The sequence below is a fragment of the Taudactylus pleione genome, unplaced genomic scaffold (genome assembly GCF_031769625.1).
Source record: "Taudactylus pleione unplaced genomic scaffold, aTauple2 ptg000165l, whole genome shotgun sequence".
Taxonomy (NCBI): Eukaryota; Metazoa; Chordata; class Amphibia; order Anura; family Myobatrachidae; genus Taudactylus; species Taudactylus pleione.
In genome coordinates, this window is record NW_028284567.1 from 1,012,900 (window position 1) to 1,031,848 (window position 18,949).

At 36.9% G+C, this 18,949-nt stretch overlaps 1 protein-coding gene across 1 annotated transcript; it reads right to left on the reverse strand.

Moving 5' to 3' along the window:
* Window positions 1-2,604: 2,604 nt before the first annotated feature.
* Window positions 2,605-15,902, reverse strand: TLX1 (T cell leukemia homeobox 1). Its single transcript, XM_088475199.1, has 3 exons — window positions 15,328-15,902; window positions 13,223-13,460; window positions 2,605-3,125 (listed from the first exon to the last, which is right to left on the reverse strand). Exons 1-3 carry the CDS (start codon window positions 15,800-15,802, stop codon window positions 2,903-2,905), a joined length of 936 nt encoding a protein of 311 aa, XP_088331325.1. The 5' UTR covers window positions 15,803-15,902; the 3' UTR covers window positions 2,605-2,902.
* Window positions 15,903-18,949: the final 3,047 nt, after the last annotated feature.

Consider the following 18,949-nt stretch of genomic DNA (forward strand, 5'->3'; position numbering starts at 1 on the left):
CAGTCAATGGCCAATTATGTATACAAAGGGAATCTATGTGAAATACTGTTACTAGGTTTACCTTGGAATCCTTGCTATAATTGTTTTATATAAAAATATATACATAGGATGGATATATAACTTTATTAAATATCTGTATATTGTTGACCTTCTCACTTTGTTCTCTTCAGGCTCTCATCAATAAATCTATGGGCCTGATTCAGAGCCGCACGCTATTTGCGCTCGCTCGGTCAGAAAAAGGGGCCGGCTATTTAAATTGAGCGCTCGCTCTTTGCGGTATGTTGACGCCTCTATGTCTGAGCGAGCGAACAAAACATGCGCTCGCTATTTTGTAAAGACGCCCCCCGGCTGTTCGCATCGTACGTCATCTCCGCTATTTATTTGATTAATCGAGTACATCGACAGGCGTCTGAACTCCTCGCAGTGTTTGTGGTTGGATTTTCCTACCGCAATCGTGCGAACAGTTCAGGCTAAGAGACAACCAAGTGACATGGTCGATGACGCTGCTTTGTTAATTATGCACACCCTTAAAACGCCCGTTTTGACCATTTGGCACGCCTGCGTTCGGATCTCCACTCCCCATTTTCAAGCACCTTGCCCTGTTGCCACCCACAAATGCCTCATCCTGTCACTCAAATTAGCAGACACTCGCTATTTTGCGAGCACACGATTTCCAACCGCACTGACTGGTTGGCGCATGTGCATTACGACCCATGCGCAGATGTGCGAACATCGCTCGTAGCGAACGAGAGGCCCCTTACGAGCGGCTCTGAATCAGGCCCTATGTTTAGTATTCTCTCTTTACAGTCCAGTGCAAGCTGTCACTACTGAGGAACTATCACAAAATTGAAAATGATCAGTTGTAGCTCCAGAGGTGGGGCTGCAGCGCGGTCCAAATAGGGCAGTCACACCAACTGTCACCCCAAATACTGCTAAACATCACTGGCAGTTGGTGTGGCTCCCCTATTACAGGTTTGCTATAAGCATCCATGCTTAGCACTCAATCTAACTAGACAACTCCTGGTGGAAGGTTTCTACTACACTCCATAATATTTCAGTTATAGAATCTGGCACCTTCAGCTGCCTAGTCACCTTTAATCTGCAGAAGCAATAGGAGCAAAGAGCAACTGCTTATATTTATATGTATTGATCCATATCTGATGATAAATCATAACCAAATGAAAAATATATTATTTTGCTCTAATAAATCTATTATAAGATTTCCACTTTTTTTTTATAGGCCTGTGCTGTCTGCATGGAGTTTGTATGTTCTCCCCATGTTTAAAAGGTTTCCTCCAGGTGCTATGGGGTCCTTCAAAAACATTCAGTTAGGATAAATGTATTCTGACTAGTGTGTGTATCTGTGGAGGACATTGGTAACAGAGACTGATATGAAATAATAAATACTGTGATTGTACAGCACATTTTGTATGCTAGCGCTATATTAATAAAGTATAATAGCAGTTCCCCTTATACTCATAGCTTTGAGTCTATGGGGTATATTGATTGAAGGTCGATTTTAACTGATTTTGACCATTTTTAAATCCATCTAAGTTGATCAAAAGCGATGTTGTGTTGCTGGGGCTAAATCACACATTTATTAACAATAAAAAAAAACAAATCAAAAATTGTCTGTTAGTAAATGTGTGACTTAGCCCCAGCAACATAACATCGGTTTTAGATTGATTTAAAATGGATCAAAATCGATTACAATCGACCTTTTTAGTACATTTACCCCTATGACTCAAAAGATGTAATTTAGGTCCGAACAGTGCAACACTTTTTATAGCATGACACAAGTATGTTTTTGTAAAGGAAGGATAGGCTAAAACACTGATTTATGCCAAACCTGCATTTGTATACAGAGCCCTTTTAACGAAAATTAGCAAATGACATTCCATTGAGAGTCAAAGATAACCTAATCTAAAAGATGTTCTAACAATCTAGGGCCTTTGCACAGAGAAAGCCTCACAACTCACGGAACATCTTTCTGTTTACCAACATCTCCACCCATTATTTTATTTTAGTGATTAACAGATCATGGCCCATATCTAATAGCCTGTGAGTTGCAGGAACCAGCAATTTTACCCTGTAGATTTAAAGTGGCAATAATTTCAAAGGCAAACCCGACCTGGTTTTGAATGTTACATTATTGCCGCTTTAAATATACAGGCTAAATTGACAGAATCCTGCTGGTTCCAGCAACTTGCAGGCTATTATATATGGGCCCATAATTGCAACTAGATTAATATGCATAAGGAAAGCCCAACAAACTCAGCAAATTATTGCTCTTATGCTGTAGTCACTGTCTTGCTACTCAGATCAATGTGTAACTGCGTAAACTCAACACAATGGATGCAAGTAGCAAGACAGGGGAGAGATCTGTACTGAAATGTGCTATGCCCAAAAGGGCCTGTTTCATGAGTAATAGAATGAAATAAATATCTCATAAATTATTCTATTGATAATCTACAACATATTTCTTCATGATAGATTCAAGATTATAATAACTAGCACATTTTTAATTTTCGCAATTATTTTAGGCATTAATATAAAATACAGATAATTATACTTAGGTATAATTAAATAAGACTGAGGGGACATAATTGACATTAGCTCTTAACCCAGTGGGAGCCAGGAGAGATTAGTTTGGGGACATGAGATCTTTGAGGATACTGTGTAATGATCTTGCTTTTTAAATACAAACAAATACAGTATATTACAGTCTAGATCCAAACAGGGAGCAGAGGTTGTGTATGACTAAGTAGCGTCTGTGAAGCTTGGGGTAGACATCACTCTGACAAGCCTTGTCCTGCGGTTTTATTTGAGTTGCTGAAAAAAGTCAAGAGAATACATTTCAATCAGTCCTTTCCCTTCCGAAAATCCTCTCAATTGTCCCTGTTCATTCACAGGCAGAGGCCACGGAGGTGACACTGGTAATTTTGGAGGAGTCATCCGACCAAGGCTGGAGGTTCTGCAGGGCAAAGAGGGAAGAATTGTGAATGCAGATGGGATCTGGCTGGAGAGGCTGGTTTATGGACTTCTGAAAGGCTTCCTGCTGGAGTTGCATTAATATCCTGTTGGCTTGCTGTCTCTCTGCTTCCCTCTCTTCTGCTGTCTGTCTTCTGAAGGTGGAACAAGAATATTGTCATTCTTATTGCAAGTGTGTCAAATAAAATGGCTTTTCTTTGATTTTTCTGGATTCTAATAAACCTGAATGCCTTGACATGAACACAACTCTTTGCAATAGCGTAAAATGGAAGTTGCTTTATATAACAGAGCTGCTAGTAACATTTATACTTCCGTATACAAATGTTTCAGGCACATATCAAAAAGGATAGAGGACTCACATAAACAAATATCTGTTATTATCCAGATTTTCAATTTATTAGCCTTTCAGAGTATAAAATGGCTGTTGACAATTACTTGTGCTCAGCTGGATAAGTTGGGTAGATAAAATGTCAAATTGTTTCATTTTTGTCAATAGTTATGCAAAACAAATTGCAGTTATGGACTAACTAAACCTGTCACTGATCCCACTGTTTAGGGGGAATTCAATTTAGAAGCACCTCCAGAATGGTTGGGCAAAGGCACTTCATGGCCAGTAACATTGGCAATTTTACCTTGTATCCCATGGAGGTGCACAGGAAAATTAGCTATGTTCAGCTATCGTAATAACTTTGATGTACACAGTTGTACATCCCAGCAGCACATTGCACTGAATTGGATTCCCTCCTTTGAGGCCTTACCCACAGATTAAGAACCCAATGCCCTCCTCAGTTCATTAAAAGCACAGAGCAAAGATCACAAATTATAGGGAGTATCTAGAAAATGGGATGTAGTCAGCATCACGGTGCACACAATGCCAGTGGTCAGAATTCAGATGCCGGAATTCCAACAGGAGTCAGAAACCAGTGCCCCGGCAGCTGCAATCCCGACGGTGAGTATTAGAATTTGGGATAAGTATAGGGTTAGGATTAGGCTTTGGGAGGGGAGGGTTAGGGTTATACTGCAGGGGGGAGGGTTAGATCTAGGCTATGGGAGGGGAGGGTTAGGGCTAGGCTACGGGAGGGGAGGGTTAGGATTAGGCTGCATGAAATATGGGTTAGGGGAAGGGTTAGATTACTTACCTCCATGCGTTGGGATTTCCACCATCGGGATTACGCTGTCAGGATTCTGACCGCCGGCATTATCAGCGCCGGGATCGCGTACCCAACCCCTAGAAAATAACAACCATTGGTATTATGGGGCCGATACATCAACAATCAATTGGGGTAATTCCCCATTTCGCAAATGATTGTATAAAAATGTTTGCAATGTATGGGGTTCGGCAATTGCCGATTCTGACCATCGGTAAATCAGATTGTCCAACATGTTGGATTTCACCGACCAGTCGGGGCTGTAGATTGCTAGTGTATGATAATGATCAGCTGATTTGCCAACCGTTACTAGTAAAATTATGAGCCTTTTACGATTTGTTATTTGCTACAAATGATCTGCAAATCACTGAAAACTATCTGTAAAAGGACCCATACATATGCGATGGATAACCCACTTTCCCCATTCTGCCACCTCCATGGTCGAGGAATGGGGGCAATTCAACATGTTGGAAATTCTCAACTCACCGATTGGGATCAATGAGTCGGAGATTTTTAAAATGCTATTTTTCCCTGATCCGCCAATGGATCGTCATTCATCGATGTCAACGGAGCAGCATTTTTGATCGCTAATTAGGGGATCTGATCATCAGAACGAGGAATCGGGGCTGTAGATGTATGGCCCATGTAATGTGTGGGTGCATGTTGGTGTATTGGAGAAACATGAAATCAGGAAAAATGCAGAATCATTGAATTGTTTTTTTCGGATTGCAGATGTATGGGCCGCTTAGGTGTACTTATGTATCATGAGGTCTTTTTTTCTTACCTTGTATAATAATAATAATAATAATAATAATAAATGTTTCAGTGGATTGTATAATCCTTAATATACAGTATAGCTAAAGCCAGGTACTTGTACAAGTATAACCTTTCCCCAACAACTTTAGAGAGCATTTAAGAGAAACCTGCAAATTAATTGAACAGCTATTAAAGCTACAATTTCCCAAGTGATTTTTTTTTAAGGTTTTAGAAAGTAGAAAATAAATCAATTAGCGTGCCTAGAGGTAGTATAAAATCATTCCAACAGCTGATAGGAAAAAAAGAGTTGTCACATGAAAAGTGTATTCATAACTTAAGGCTACTGTTTAATTATAGTTATTGTTTAATCATAGTTAATAGAATAAAAGGAGAGAAACCAAATATGTAAAAATAACCAAATTGTTTTTTTAAGCATTAAAGTTGGCTAGATGATGAAAAAATACAAAGCCTTTGTGTAACTTTCTATTATTCCCTTAGTAGTTCTGAAACTTCTGAAATGTCCTCTAAATCTATCTGTAAGCTTTCGCTATTTCAATTTTTTTTCAGGCCCAGCAAAATGAATGTAGAACCCATATTATAGGACTTTACAGGACTTTACTGCCTTTAAATTCCTTTATTTGTTTGTGCTTTTCCTACTGCACCTTTTACTAAATGTCTTGTTTGTTTATTTCTAGCCCCCTTTTAGCCATGTAGTAACTACAATGTTTATACATGGCACAGAGCAGTTTTCAAAATACATTTATGTACAGTGCAGGAGGCACAGAACAGCTGGGTCGTATCCAAGGGCGAGATACTACACATAACTGCCTAATGATGTAACTACATGGCTGATAAATATAAAAATCTACAATGGTAGAAAGATTGTGTATTATAATTGCCCAGATGTGGAAACCCCTTATTGGGCCAACTAACTGTGAAGATATTCCTATATGAATATACCAGAATACCATGAATTCTAATATTGATATATAAAAATTAGGGCAGTCTCACTTTCTAGCAGCCTGTAACAAACCAAGCACAGAATGTTTAGCTGACACTAAGGCTGGGTACACACCTAAACGACCGGCAAACGTGCCGATGTTCAGGGCGATTTGCCTTCACCCTGGACATCGCATGCTTGCTGGTACACACTTAAAAGATTTAATGAACAATGGAACAATCACTGTTCCGTCCTTCATTAATATGTACAGCTTCACATGCGATATCGTGTGATTGAATGTGCAGCATGGTCAATAACACAATATCGCATGCGACCACGGGAGCATGCAAATTGGGCATACACACTGCACAATATGCCCAATTTGTCATTCCGATTTGGCCAAATCGTACTGATATTGTCCTGGTATGTATGCACCCTAACTTCCAAAAAAAAATAAAAAATCTGATTGTGGCATAAAACACCTTGTACTGCATATATACCATGATAAATTGTGCTTACACCTGTAATAGTGCTAAGAACCTTTACCATTGTCATCTATAACACTTCAGGCGGATGAGCAGGCTTGCTCTTATAGTTCCACAACAGTTCATGACCCAAAGGATCCTGCTTCTACCATAGACAATTTTCTGAGCAACAATCAGAGAATATTCTACGTTAAAATATTCTTACATACACTCAAATATTTTATTGAGTGTTAAATTGAGAGGGCTACACAATACTCAGTAATATGTCATTAGGTATTCACTATAGTATGCCCATTTGCTAAGCTAGTAGAAAAAAAGCCATTTATACCAATTTGAGATTGCAATCAACACAGAGTCTTATCCTGCTTAGTGCTAATTATCTTGGCTCCTGAGTCACAGTAGTTATAGTACCAGTACTGGCCCAAATACAGTATTCATATTTTCCTCTTATGTACTAAATTAACTGTATGTAGGTCACATGCTAGGAAGAAAGATGACTTGCTATTATGCCAAGAGCTTTACAGGATATTCACACAGAGAAAGTGAAATTACATGGATTATCCCTGCACGGATTTCTTTTTATGCCACATTTGTGCAGAGTTAAAATGTACCTACAAGGAAAATACTGTAGGAACACAGAGGGAGTTATGGAAGGATTTGCAGGTTACCTTTCTCCTTACTTACTAGAAACCTGGATACAGCTACAAACTGTACTCAGCCTACAGAAGGACTGATCTCCCTGTAAGATGTAGGACATACTGAATGACCTCTAAATATTTAAGTATTTTGAAATCAAAGATTTGTCCAATGTTTTACATTACAAAGACAATAGTCTGTGCAACACTCTAATTACCCCTGCACCTGTAACATCTCATTCCTAAGGCACCTGTACTTTTCACTATTTTACTAAATGCTAAGGAATTACTAAATTAAACACACTCTAATCATAGCCAGAAAAGATAGATAGATAGATAGATAGATAGATAGATAGATAGATAGATAGATAGATAGATAGATAGATAATATTTAGATAGGTGATAGATTACTTTATTTTTATGTATTTACAGGATAAAAATTACAGTGTAATATTTATTCACTACTGTAATATATCACAGCTATAGATCCATTATTTTCCATTGAAAGGTATAATATTGGTGCTTAAATTCAATTAAAAAAAGTTATTTCAACATTCATTTTTTTTGTCATACAATATTAACTGAGTGAAAGGGGGTGTATTTATTATTATAAATGTAGCTTTTGTTGCAAGATGTAATATATATGTAAATACTATTATTATATAAATAGCAAAATTTTATTTTTATATTTACATATTTCATATGTGTTCAATACAGAACAGAGTCACTCAACGACAGTGAAAAGTCACCAGGATACAGTGGGAAGCATTACTGAGTCTATATGTGTGTATTTATTGGGGGGAGGGGGTTAGTGTATCAGGATTATGGATTGGAGGGCCCAGACACTGTGACACTCCATTAGAAGACAGGTTGAAGAGTCTATTGAGAGAAAGATTATTGGAATTCTCCACATATGGCAGATGGCACCAGAGGGGGACACTGTGTGTGTGATAACTTTATCCTGATGATCTACAATATAAAGCTGTTTGCTATATGGATTTTTCCATAGGGAATTTAGTGTGCAACAGGCTACTGAGGGAGGTTATATGATATCAGACAGTCAGTGGCAAGGTAACTCACTATCCTCTATTTCCCTTACTGTATGTAACAGCCATCTGATTATTGAAATACAAGACTTTATAAACAGTGTCCACAGTGGTAGCAACAAACCACCAAAATACCAACAAATAAATCACCCGCAGCCTAACTGGAAGTAACATTACAGCCTGTCTGACACTGATTTCCCCAGTGACTGTCTATGCATCATGCGCTGCAATTGTTATTCAGGTGATATCACTTTATCTCTCTGTGTAAACAGTTATTAATTCTCTCAAATAGGACTTAATGGGTGGAGGTTTGTAAACATCTTTATAAATAGGACACGATTTACATTGCAACAACGTAACAATGTGAAATTAAACAATAGCAATATTTACAAACAACAGCCTGGGTTATTTTGTAAACATATAATTAATATTTCAGCCCCGGGTGATCAATATTTGTCTAGCAATTCTATATATGATGGGATGAATGTCGCAATGTCTGACTCATCATTATGGGAATATGGAAAAGTCGCAAAGTAAAACCAGTAACGTAACTAGTAATAAAATATGAATCCTATGACAGTCTGGGTTAAAATTAAATTATTATAATGTTTATGCCCGAGCCATGAACCCACGGATATATAGTATCTTACAGGCATTTTTACATTAGAGACCGTTATGCTTACACTAATACAGGGGGCGGGGGGGGGGAATCTCAGTATGAAAATAGATGGAGCAATTTAAAGGTGGGGCTCATGGATTAGTGGTAATAGGTTAAAGCTCCTGGAAAGCCCCAAATACTGTACAGGGTCCAACTTTGGGGATATCCGAGCATTCTATGTAAAATACTATTTTTAGTTAGCGTACTCTCAATCTTGAAATCCTATTTAGGCAACCCTGTGCAATTATTGCTGTTGAAGAACTACAAGTCACAGTTAAACACTGCTAAGGGAACCTGTACGATTCTATTTGAAGTTCCATGATATCGGGAATGCTGCCTAGCATTGAGTCCAGTATTATAATTGTAGTATTTCGCCATTGGTAAATAGCAATCTGCCCATACTATAATATAGACACAAAAACAACTACTCACAGTCCCATCCATGACAGAAACAATGCATTATTTATATATCACCTAAAACACCGCAAAAGATAAGATGTTATAGAAAGCATGCTTGCGGCACTCGTGTGGTTAATTCAATCTTGTAATCATGTTGGTAATTATGAATAAAATGCCATTCCATGGTGCAAATTAATTGTAGCTCCATCTGAACGCAAAATGCCCACATGCGACAAATACTTTGGTGTTTTGAGGCAGACGTATATAATGTTTTTGATGAATTGTATATTATAGTATAACTAAGACACAAAAATGTCCAGCCAAATGAATGACAACACCTGCAAAGTGATTATATATCTATATACTTTAATATCTATCTATCTATCTATCTATCTATCTATCTATCTATCTATCTATCTATCTATCTATCTATCTAGTAAGATTGCTGGGAATTTAATATTACCATCAACCTAGTTACTGTGTAATGTGTAAGGACATTCCCTTGCACAATATAAGTTATGCATGTAGGAACCCTGGATGGCCCCCGTGGCAGGGGACCAGTAATACTAAACATAAACCTTACTTCACCCGTTTGAAATTCGTTAAAACAACCTCAAAATAACGCAAAGAGTGTGAGAGAAGTGGTTTCAAGTCCCCACACGCATCTTGTGTTACTAATGTCTGTGCATGAGATGGGAGAATTAACCCTTTGGTTACAGATACCTGTGCATTGCTGACCGAGCCTTCACTTGGGGATTGCATAAATATCTTACCTGTTATAACTTCATTATTATACCAGCCGATTCATTTATGTGTAAGCAATTATAGATGGCAGATATTGCGCTAATGATGTTCCGCAGACGTCATTCAATGACTGGAATTGCCTTCCTAGGGGTGACTTATTATTATCAATAATTTTATAATATAGGAACAAGACTAGTAATTGTTATATGTGGAAAATAAGCAGTTAAATGTGCTGGGAGTATTTATTTATTTCTATATTTATTTATTTATTACAAGTATTTATGAATTGTATAATATTCTAGTTTGTGATTATACATATGTTATAAATAAGCCTTAAGTACGTCAAAACCATTGAATCATAATAAGAAATATAATGACCTTAATTTGCTATAGGAAGCAGACAGCGGCATCTGCTTCTTGTTTTAAAGATTTTTAAGGCATCCAGTAGTTAATGAGATTTTCTGATAAATATCCGATTTTTAAGTAAAGCAATGGAGAAAGTATACAAGGCACAGGCTGGGTATGTACAAAGAGAATCTCGCTCTCATCTGATATCTAATTTTAAACAAATAATATTGAATGGCTGACACTTACTGCTCAAAATGTATATGCCAATTGAGAGATAATTCTGTATAATACAAACTACTGTCACCATTATAATATATAATCTATGGCTGCTGCAATATACAAAACGCTGCTCTGTATTTCTAGATCATCTTTGTTTGGCTTAAATGTATAACTATGGAACTACCCAAACTTTAACTTGGCCTGAGATCACTTTACCCATATAGGGGAGACCTGTATATCTGTACAACAGTCATTGATAATAATAATGTCTGAATTATCTCTAGCAAAGTTATTAGTGCACAACTGGTAGTTATTGGTTGGTAAATAGGCCGCGTATATTTGCTGCACGTAAGAACAGGCCTCTCATTCAATGGGAAAAAAAAACTAATACTAAAACACGGTTTTTTTTTCTATCCAATATACGAATATGTAACTTGAACATAATAATTATAAGACTCATGCTATTTGTAGTTCAAAAAATGAACAATGGGTAGGCTGTAGATTTACTTATATAGTTACATCAAATTAAATAAGTTATAAAAGCATTGTAATACGGTATACATTACATAAGACTGTATATGTAGTTATTATTTTTTTTTATTCATATATATATATATATATATATATATATATATACTGACTGTATTGTATATATTATATATGTGTATACAGATATCATGCTTATTTTTCTACACATACTGCATATTACACCCACTGTAACATGGTGTATTTGTGTATACAGACACCCTAGTTATTCTGCTACACATATATTACACCTGTAACATGGTGTATATTATATCTGTGTATACAGACATCCTAGTTATTCTGCTACACATATATTACACTCACTGTAACATGGTGTATATTATATATGTGTATACAGACATCCTAGTTATTCTGCTACACATATATTACACCCACTGTAACATGGTGTATATTATATCTGTGTATACAGACATCCTAGTTATTCTACTACACATATATTACACTCACTGTAACATGGTGTATATTATATCTGTGTATACAGACATCCTGTTTATTCTGCTACACATATATTACACCCACTGTAACATGGTGTATATTATATCTGTGTATACAGACATCCTAGTTATTCTACTACACATATATTACACTCACTGTAACATGGTGTATATTATATCTGTGTATACAGACATCCTAGTTATTCTGCTACACATATATTACACTCACTGTAACATGGTGTATATTATATCTGTGTATACAGACATCCTAGTTATTCTGCTACACATATATTACACGCACTGTAACATGGTGTATATTATATATGTGTATACAGACATCCTAGTTATTCTTCTACACATATATTACACCCACTGTAACATGGTGTATTAATATCTGTGTATACAGACATCCTAGTTATTATGCTACCTATACTGTATATTACACACACTGTAACATGGTGTATATTATATATGTGTATATATAGGCATCCTATTTATTCTGCTACACTTACTGTATATTACACTCACTGTAACATGGTGTATATTATATATGTATATACAAACATTATACTTCATCTGCTACACACATATTACATCCACTAAAACATGGTGTGTATTATACTTTTGTATACAGAAATTCTAGTTATTCTGCTACAACTATATTACACCCACTGTAACATGGTGTATATTGTATATGTGAATACAGAAATTCTAGTTATTCTGCTACAAATATATTACACTCACTGTAACATGGTATATATTATATATGCGTATACAAAAATTCTAGTTATTCTGCTACAAATATATTACACCCACTGTAACATGGTGTATATTATTTCTGTGTATACAGACATCATAGTTATTCTGCTACACATGTATTGCACTCACTGTAATATGTTGTGTTTTATGTCTGTGTATACAGACATCCTAGTTATTGTACTACACATATATTACACCCACTGTATCAAGGTGAATATTACATATGTGTATACGGACATACTAGTTATTCTGCTACAAATATATTACACCCACTGTATTAAGGTGTGCATTACATCTGTGTATGCAAACATCCTAATTATTCTGCTACACATACTGTATATTACACTCACTGTAACATGGTGTATATTATATGTGTGTATACAGTACATAGATCCTAGTTAATCTGCTACATATAATGTATATTACACTCACTGTATCATTGTGTATATTATATCTGTGTATACAGACATCCTAGTTATTCTGCTACACATATATTACATCCACTGTAATATGGTGTATATTATATATGTGTATACAGACATCCTAGTTAGTCTGCTACACATATATTACATCCACTGTAACATGGTGTATATTATATTTGTGTATACAGACATCCTAGTTATTCTGCTACACATATATTACATCCACTGTAACATGGTGTATATTATATCTGTGTATACATACATCCTAGTTAGTCTGCTACACATATATTATGCCCACTGTATCCTAGTTATTCTGCTACCTATACTCTATATTACACCGCACTGTAACATGGTGTATATTATATCTGTGTATATACAAGCATCCTAGTTATTCTGCTACACATATATTACACTCACTATAAAACGGTGTATTATATACTGTATGTATTCGTATATGTCTTTGCTCTTAGTTATAAAGTCTCACATAAATAGCTATGACAATATAATACCATGCATAGTATATATTGGTGTATATGTATCTCCCAGGTGTATCTGTGTGCATAGGAAGACCTCTCCCTTCCAGTACATGTATACAGTGTTACCCTGGCTGACATATTGCACTGACACCCAGACATAGGGGTGAGGGTGAGAACATTAACAGAGTATTATTATAGGGTGAGCGAGTAACTTACCTCCACTTAGTCCTCCTGTTCTGGAACCAGGTCTTCACCTGGGCATCCGTCATTTTCAGCGCTTTGGCCAGGGCTGCCCTCTCGGCGGAGGCCAGGTACTTCTGCCGGTGAAACCTCTTCTCCAGCTCGCAGATCTGCAGCCGGGTGAACGAAGTGCGGGGCTTCTTCTTCTTAGGGGGCGTCCTGTTCTGGTACGGGTGACCTATACGGCGTGTTACAGTGAAGGGTGAGAGGGCCACTGGAGGGGGGAGACAGACGGCAAGAGCAGGCAGCCAGATCAGCAGGAGTAACAGGCGTGGCACAGGCACAGCACAGCATGGTGGCATTTATACTATATAGTACTACTGTATGTACATATATCTAAATATACATATATCTTCTAACTTACCCACCTACATCTATAGATACAGCACAGCATTGTAGTGTATAAACTATCACATACCGTACACCTTACCCATATATAGCTGCAGACTTACCCCGTGTGGTGTTGGTGTATATATATATATATATATATATATATATATATATATATATATATAGACACACACAACCAGACAGACACAGACACTCTTTCACACACACGTGTTCCGATTAAAAAATGCAGCCTTTTGTGCAGTTAATCGTTTTTCAGGCCCTATAATAATAGTTGACTACACAGACCAGTTGCTGATTAACCAAAATCTTATTATTTGAGGAAAAACGTTGCCAATTGGAATAAAAAATTACGATTATTGCTACATGGCAGATAAGGTAAAAGTATAATTGTAGAAATGTGCATATTATTATTGCCAGTTATTAAAGAAAAAAAATACGTTTATTCTCATTTTAATTCGAATTTGGGCCATTTGGACTTTTAAAAGTAATGCAACTGTTATTCATAATAAATCAAAAAAATAATTTACTTTAGAGGTGATAGTGAACATGAGCCTAATATGCACAATGTATTTTTAGAATAATTTAAATTTGCATAAATTAATCGTGTGGCTCTACTAGTGTTTATTAGGCGTATGACATATTTCCAGTGATTCTATAAATGTTTAATTGCATTATATATTAAAAGAAGAATAAGGTTAATTACCGTAATAATAACTTCCTAAACCTATAAAAGATAGATTTGAGAAAAATAAAGCGACGGATGAACAGATATTATATGTATTTATCTGACTCATATCTATTTTTCTGTGCACGTGCACACACACACACACACACACACACACACACACACACACACACACACACACACACACACACACTCATATATATATATATATATAGATAGATAGATAGATAGATAGATAGATAGATAGATAGATAGATAGATAGATAGATAGATAGATAGATAGATACACTCACACACATAAATATGCTCTATAACTTCTTGACACTGACGAGAATACATTTTTTGTTTTATTTATTTTGCACCCATCTGACATAGAGCTATCTTATATTTTTGTTACAGTAATTTAATAATTAACATATTCAATTGTTTTTATGTATAACTATTAGAAATTCTCTGATTTTTTTTGGCAATAGTTCATTCATTCGCCTTTTTCTGAGTTTCAAAAACTGCTATTAATGGCTTTGGAAAACAAATTAACTGCACTTACATTAAGAAAATATCAATCACTCAATACGGTACTAGAAAAATGTCATATAATGACTGTGCTATGGAAATTGATAAGTTGTCGTTATGTAACTTTTATTTCTTGGTAAATATTAATTCCCCTTATTTAGAAATCTTTAAAGTTTACGTGGTATAATGTGTAATTTACGTCTAGCTTTATTATTATACCTTTTTAATAATATTCTATCTATCTATCTATCTATCTATATATATATATATATATATATATTTCCACCCTATCGTAAAATTATATCTGACACTGTTATTATTATATGTCCTAGATATAATTATTTTCACTTTAGCCAGCACAATAACATTGATTTCCGGAGTATTACAATGGCATTCATGGAGCCCCCAAACTGTTTATATTATGGTATTATTAGATATATTACACAGGGTACATGGAAGGTGTAGGTAGATAATGGGGCGTGGGTGTAGCTATAGGAAGGACAGATGCCAAGCAGAGGTACTGAGCACCTACCTGTGAATCTGTCCTTAGTGTACCTCCTATTACTTTCCATCCAGGGGAAGGTTAACCCTGTGAGGTTGTTCATATTATTCATTGCCCCAACACTGGGCACAGTTGGCATTCCAGTGGAAATAGGCTGGTGCATGCTGCTAGTCAAAGGTCTATGTGCTGGTACCCTAATAACCCCAGCAGAATTGAGGTTGTTACCATTCATATTCATCCCCATGTTCATATTGTAAGAACCAGTCAAGGAGGCCATACTGCAGGCACTGTTGTTATATCCACCGGTGCTGTTGTTACTGTAGTTGCCAGTCATTGTATTGTAGGCGCTACTGACTATACATCCCAATCCATAATCTGAATCCTGGAGCCTGGAACTGGAAATCATACAACTCCCCTGGTCTGAATTGTTCAAAATCTGGTCAATCCCAAAACTGATAGGTTCTGCATGGCTGTGGTGGAGGTGGTGTGCCCCTATGTGATCCATGCTCTCCTAAAATCCTTTCCACACAATGGTGGAGCTCCAGCCCAAAGCTGTGATCAGTTAAGAGATAAAAAATGCTGCTTGGTCTCGCTTCAATTCTTTCCAATTCCTGGGGCAGGATAAAAGGAGCACAGGCAGAGCTAAAGTGGACGGTGCTTTTTGCATTTGGTTAGTGCTCGCTGTGCAAACTGTGACATCAATCACACAGCCAGGAGGCCTGGGAGAGAGGGAGCCGGGCCTTGCCCTCATTGGCTGCGAGATGACAACATGCACTTGAATGACAGCCTGAGAAAGGAGTTCCCTTCCCAGCCAAGCCCAGCAGCCTCCATGTGCCAGTACATAGCCCTACAAAGTCAAGTCACACAGTCACCACAGAGGACAGTCTGCAGATAGCAGATACAGCCCTGTGCTCCCTCCCTGAGACAAACACAGACCAAGGGGAGGATAGATAATTATAGACATACAAGTAACCTGTGCACTTCTGTGTGCAAATAATTCAATAGAGTAGCTGTATTCTCTCTATTACTGTTATCTATCTATCTATCTATCTATCTATCTATCTATCTATCTATCTATCTTTCTCGCCCACTCTCCATATATACAGTCTCTCTCTCTCTCTCTCTCTCTCTCTCTCTCTCTCTCTCTCTCTCTCTCTCTCTCTCTCTCTCTCTCTCTCTCTCTCTCTTTTCTATATCCGTCCATTTTTCATCTCTCCGCATTTATTTTATATCCATCCAGTATCTATAAATACAGCAAACTTGTATATATATATATATATATATATATATATATATATATATATATATATATATGTACACTTTACCTCATAATCTCACATACGTTGATACTGACATTCATTCTTTATTCGGGTTATTAGTATCATGTTTCACAATAGTTTAACTTAGAGCGAAAATAAAAATGTTAACAACACAAGACAACTTTCTAAAATAAAAATATCTAGTATATATAGAACAGAGTACTGTCATTATGTACATGTAGCTCTCTGACGTAGTATGTACATGTAGCTCTCTGACGTAGTATGTGCATGTAGCTCTCTGACGTAACATGTACATATAGCTCTCTGACGTAATAGTACATGTAGCTCTCTGACGTAAAATGTACACGTAGCTCTCTGACGTAATATGTACATGTAGCTCTCTGATGTTGTAGGCACATGTAGCCATGATCTGACGTTGTATGCACATGTAGCCATGATCTGATGTTATATGTACATGTAGTTCTCTAACGTTGTATACACATGTAGCTCTCTGACGTTGTATGTACATGTAACTCTCTGACGTTGTATGCACATGTAGTCACCTGTTATGTGTACATGTAGCCATGATCTGACGTTCTATATACATGTAGCTCTCTGATGTTTTATGTACATGTAGCTCTCTGATGTTTTATGTACATGTAGCTCTCTGATGTTGTATGCACATGTAGCCATCTGACGTTATATGCACATGCAACCATCTGACGTTATATGTAAATGTAGCCATGATCTGACGTTGTATGCACATGTAGCTCTCTGACGTTGTATGTACATGTAACTCTCTGACGTTGTATGCACATGTAGTCACCTGTTATGTGTACATGTAGTCATGATCTGACGTTCTATGTACATGTAGCTCTCTGATGTTGTATGCACATGCAACCATCTGACGTTATAAGTAAATGTAGCCATGATCTGACGTTGTATGCACATGTAGCTTTCTGATGTTGTATGCACATGTAGCCATGATCTGACGTTGTATGCACATGTAGCTCTCTGATATTGTATGCACATGTAGCCATGATCTGACGTTGTATGCACATGTAGCTCTCTGATGTTGTATGCACATGTAGCCATCTGACGTTATATGCACATGCAGCCATCTGACGTTATAAGTAAATGTAGCCATGATCTGACGTTGTATGCACATGTAGCTCTCTGATATTGTATGCACATGTAGCCATGATCTGACGTTGTATGCACATGTAGCTCTCTGATGTTGTATGCACATGTAGCCATGATCTGACGTTGTATGCACATGTAGCTCTCTGATGTTGTATGCACATGTAGCCATCTGACTTATATGTAAATGTAGCCATGATCTGACGTTGTATGCACATGTAGCTCTCTGACGTTATATGCACATGCAGCCATCTGACTTATATGTAAATGTAGCCATGATCTGACGTTGTATGCACATGTAGCTCTCTGATGTTGAATGTACATGTAGCTTACTGACGTTAAATGCACATGACGTTATATGTACATGTAGCCATGATCTGACGTTGTATACACATGTAGCCATCTGACGTTATATGTACATGTAGCCATGATCTGACGTTGCATGCACATGTAGCTCTCTGGCGTTGTATGCACATGTAGCTCTCTGATGTTGTATGCATATGTAGCCATCTGACGTTATATGTACATGTAGCCATGATCTGAAGTTGTATGCACATGTAGCCATCTGACGTTGCATGTACATGTAGCCATGATCTGACGTTGCATGCACATGTAGCTCTCTGATGTTGTATGTACATGAAGCTCATTGACGTTGTATGCACATGTAGTCATGATCTGACAGGGAAAGTATGTGATGTGTGATATAATTGGGGGCCGGAGATCACGGTCACACTGCAAAATTGCATAAATTGATAAGTTGTTATCAGTGTAATTTGCTTTAGTCAGGGCCATACATCTTCCATACACAATTTATGTCAATTACTTTTCAATCGTGTCATTAAAGAGTGAGTAATGGGCCGGGGATGGTATCTAGTTAGAATGTATCATTGGTACTTATTTACTTATCTCCTGGTCTCCTTAGTAATTATCATATTTAAATTATGATTTTGTGAATGATTTTCTTGCACTTTTGCGAGTCTCACTGACACATCCTAATATGTCAGGCGTTTAATCAGTTCCCTTATTGTCAAAGGTACGCTTTCTACTAGAGCAGTTACGCTCTTTTAATTCAGTTTATTTTTTACTTAATTAGGCAATTTAGACTGTTTACAAACTAACCCCTGTACTAGTAATGTCTAGTTTGATATCAGAGAGTATGTAAGCTGAGCCTGCAGTGATTACAGGTCAGATAATATTGCATGGTAGCAGAAGTTCTCTTCCCTGCCTGGGGCAATAATTAGCGATGCTCTCCT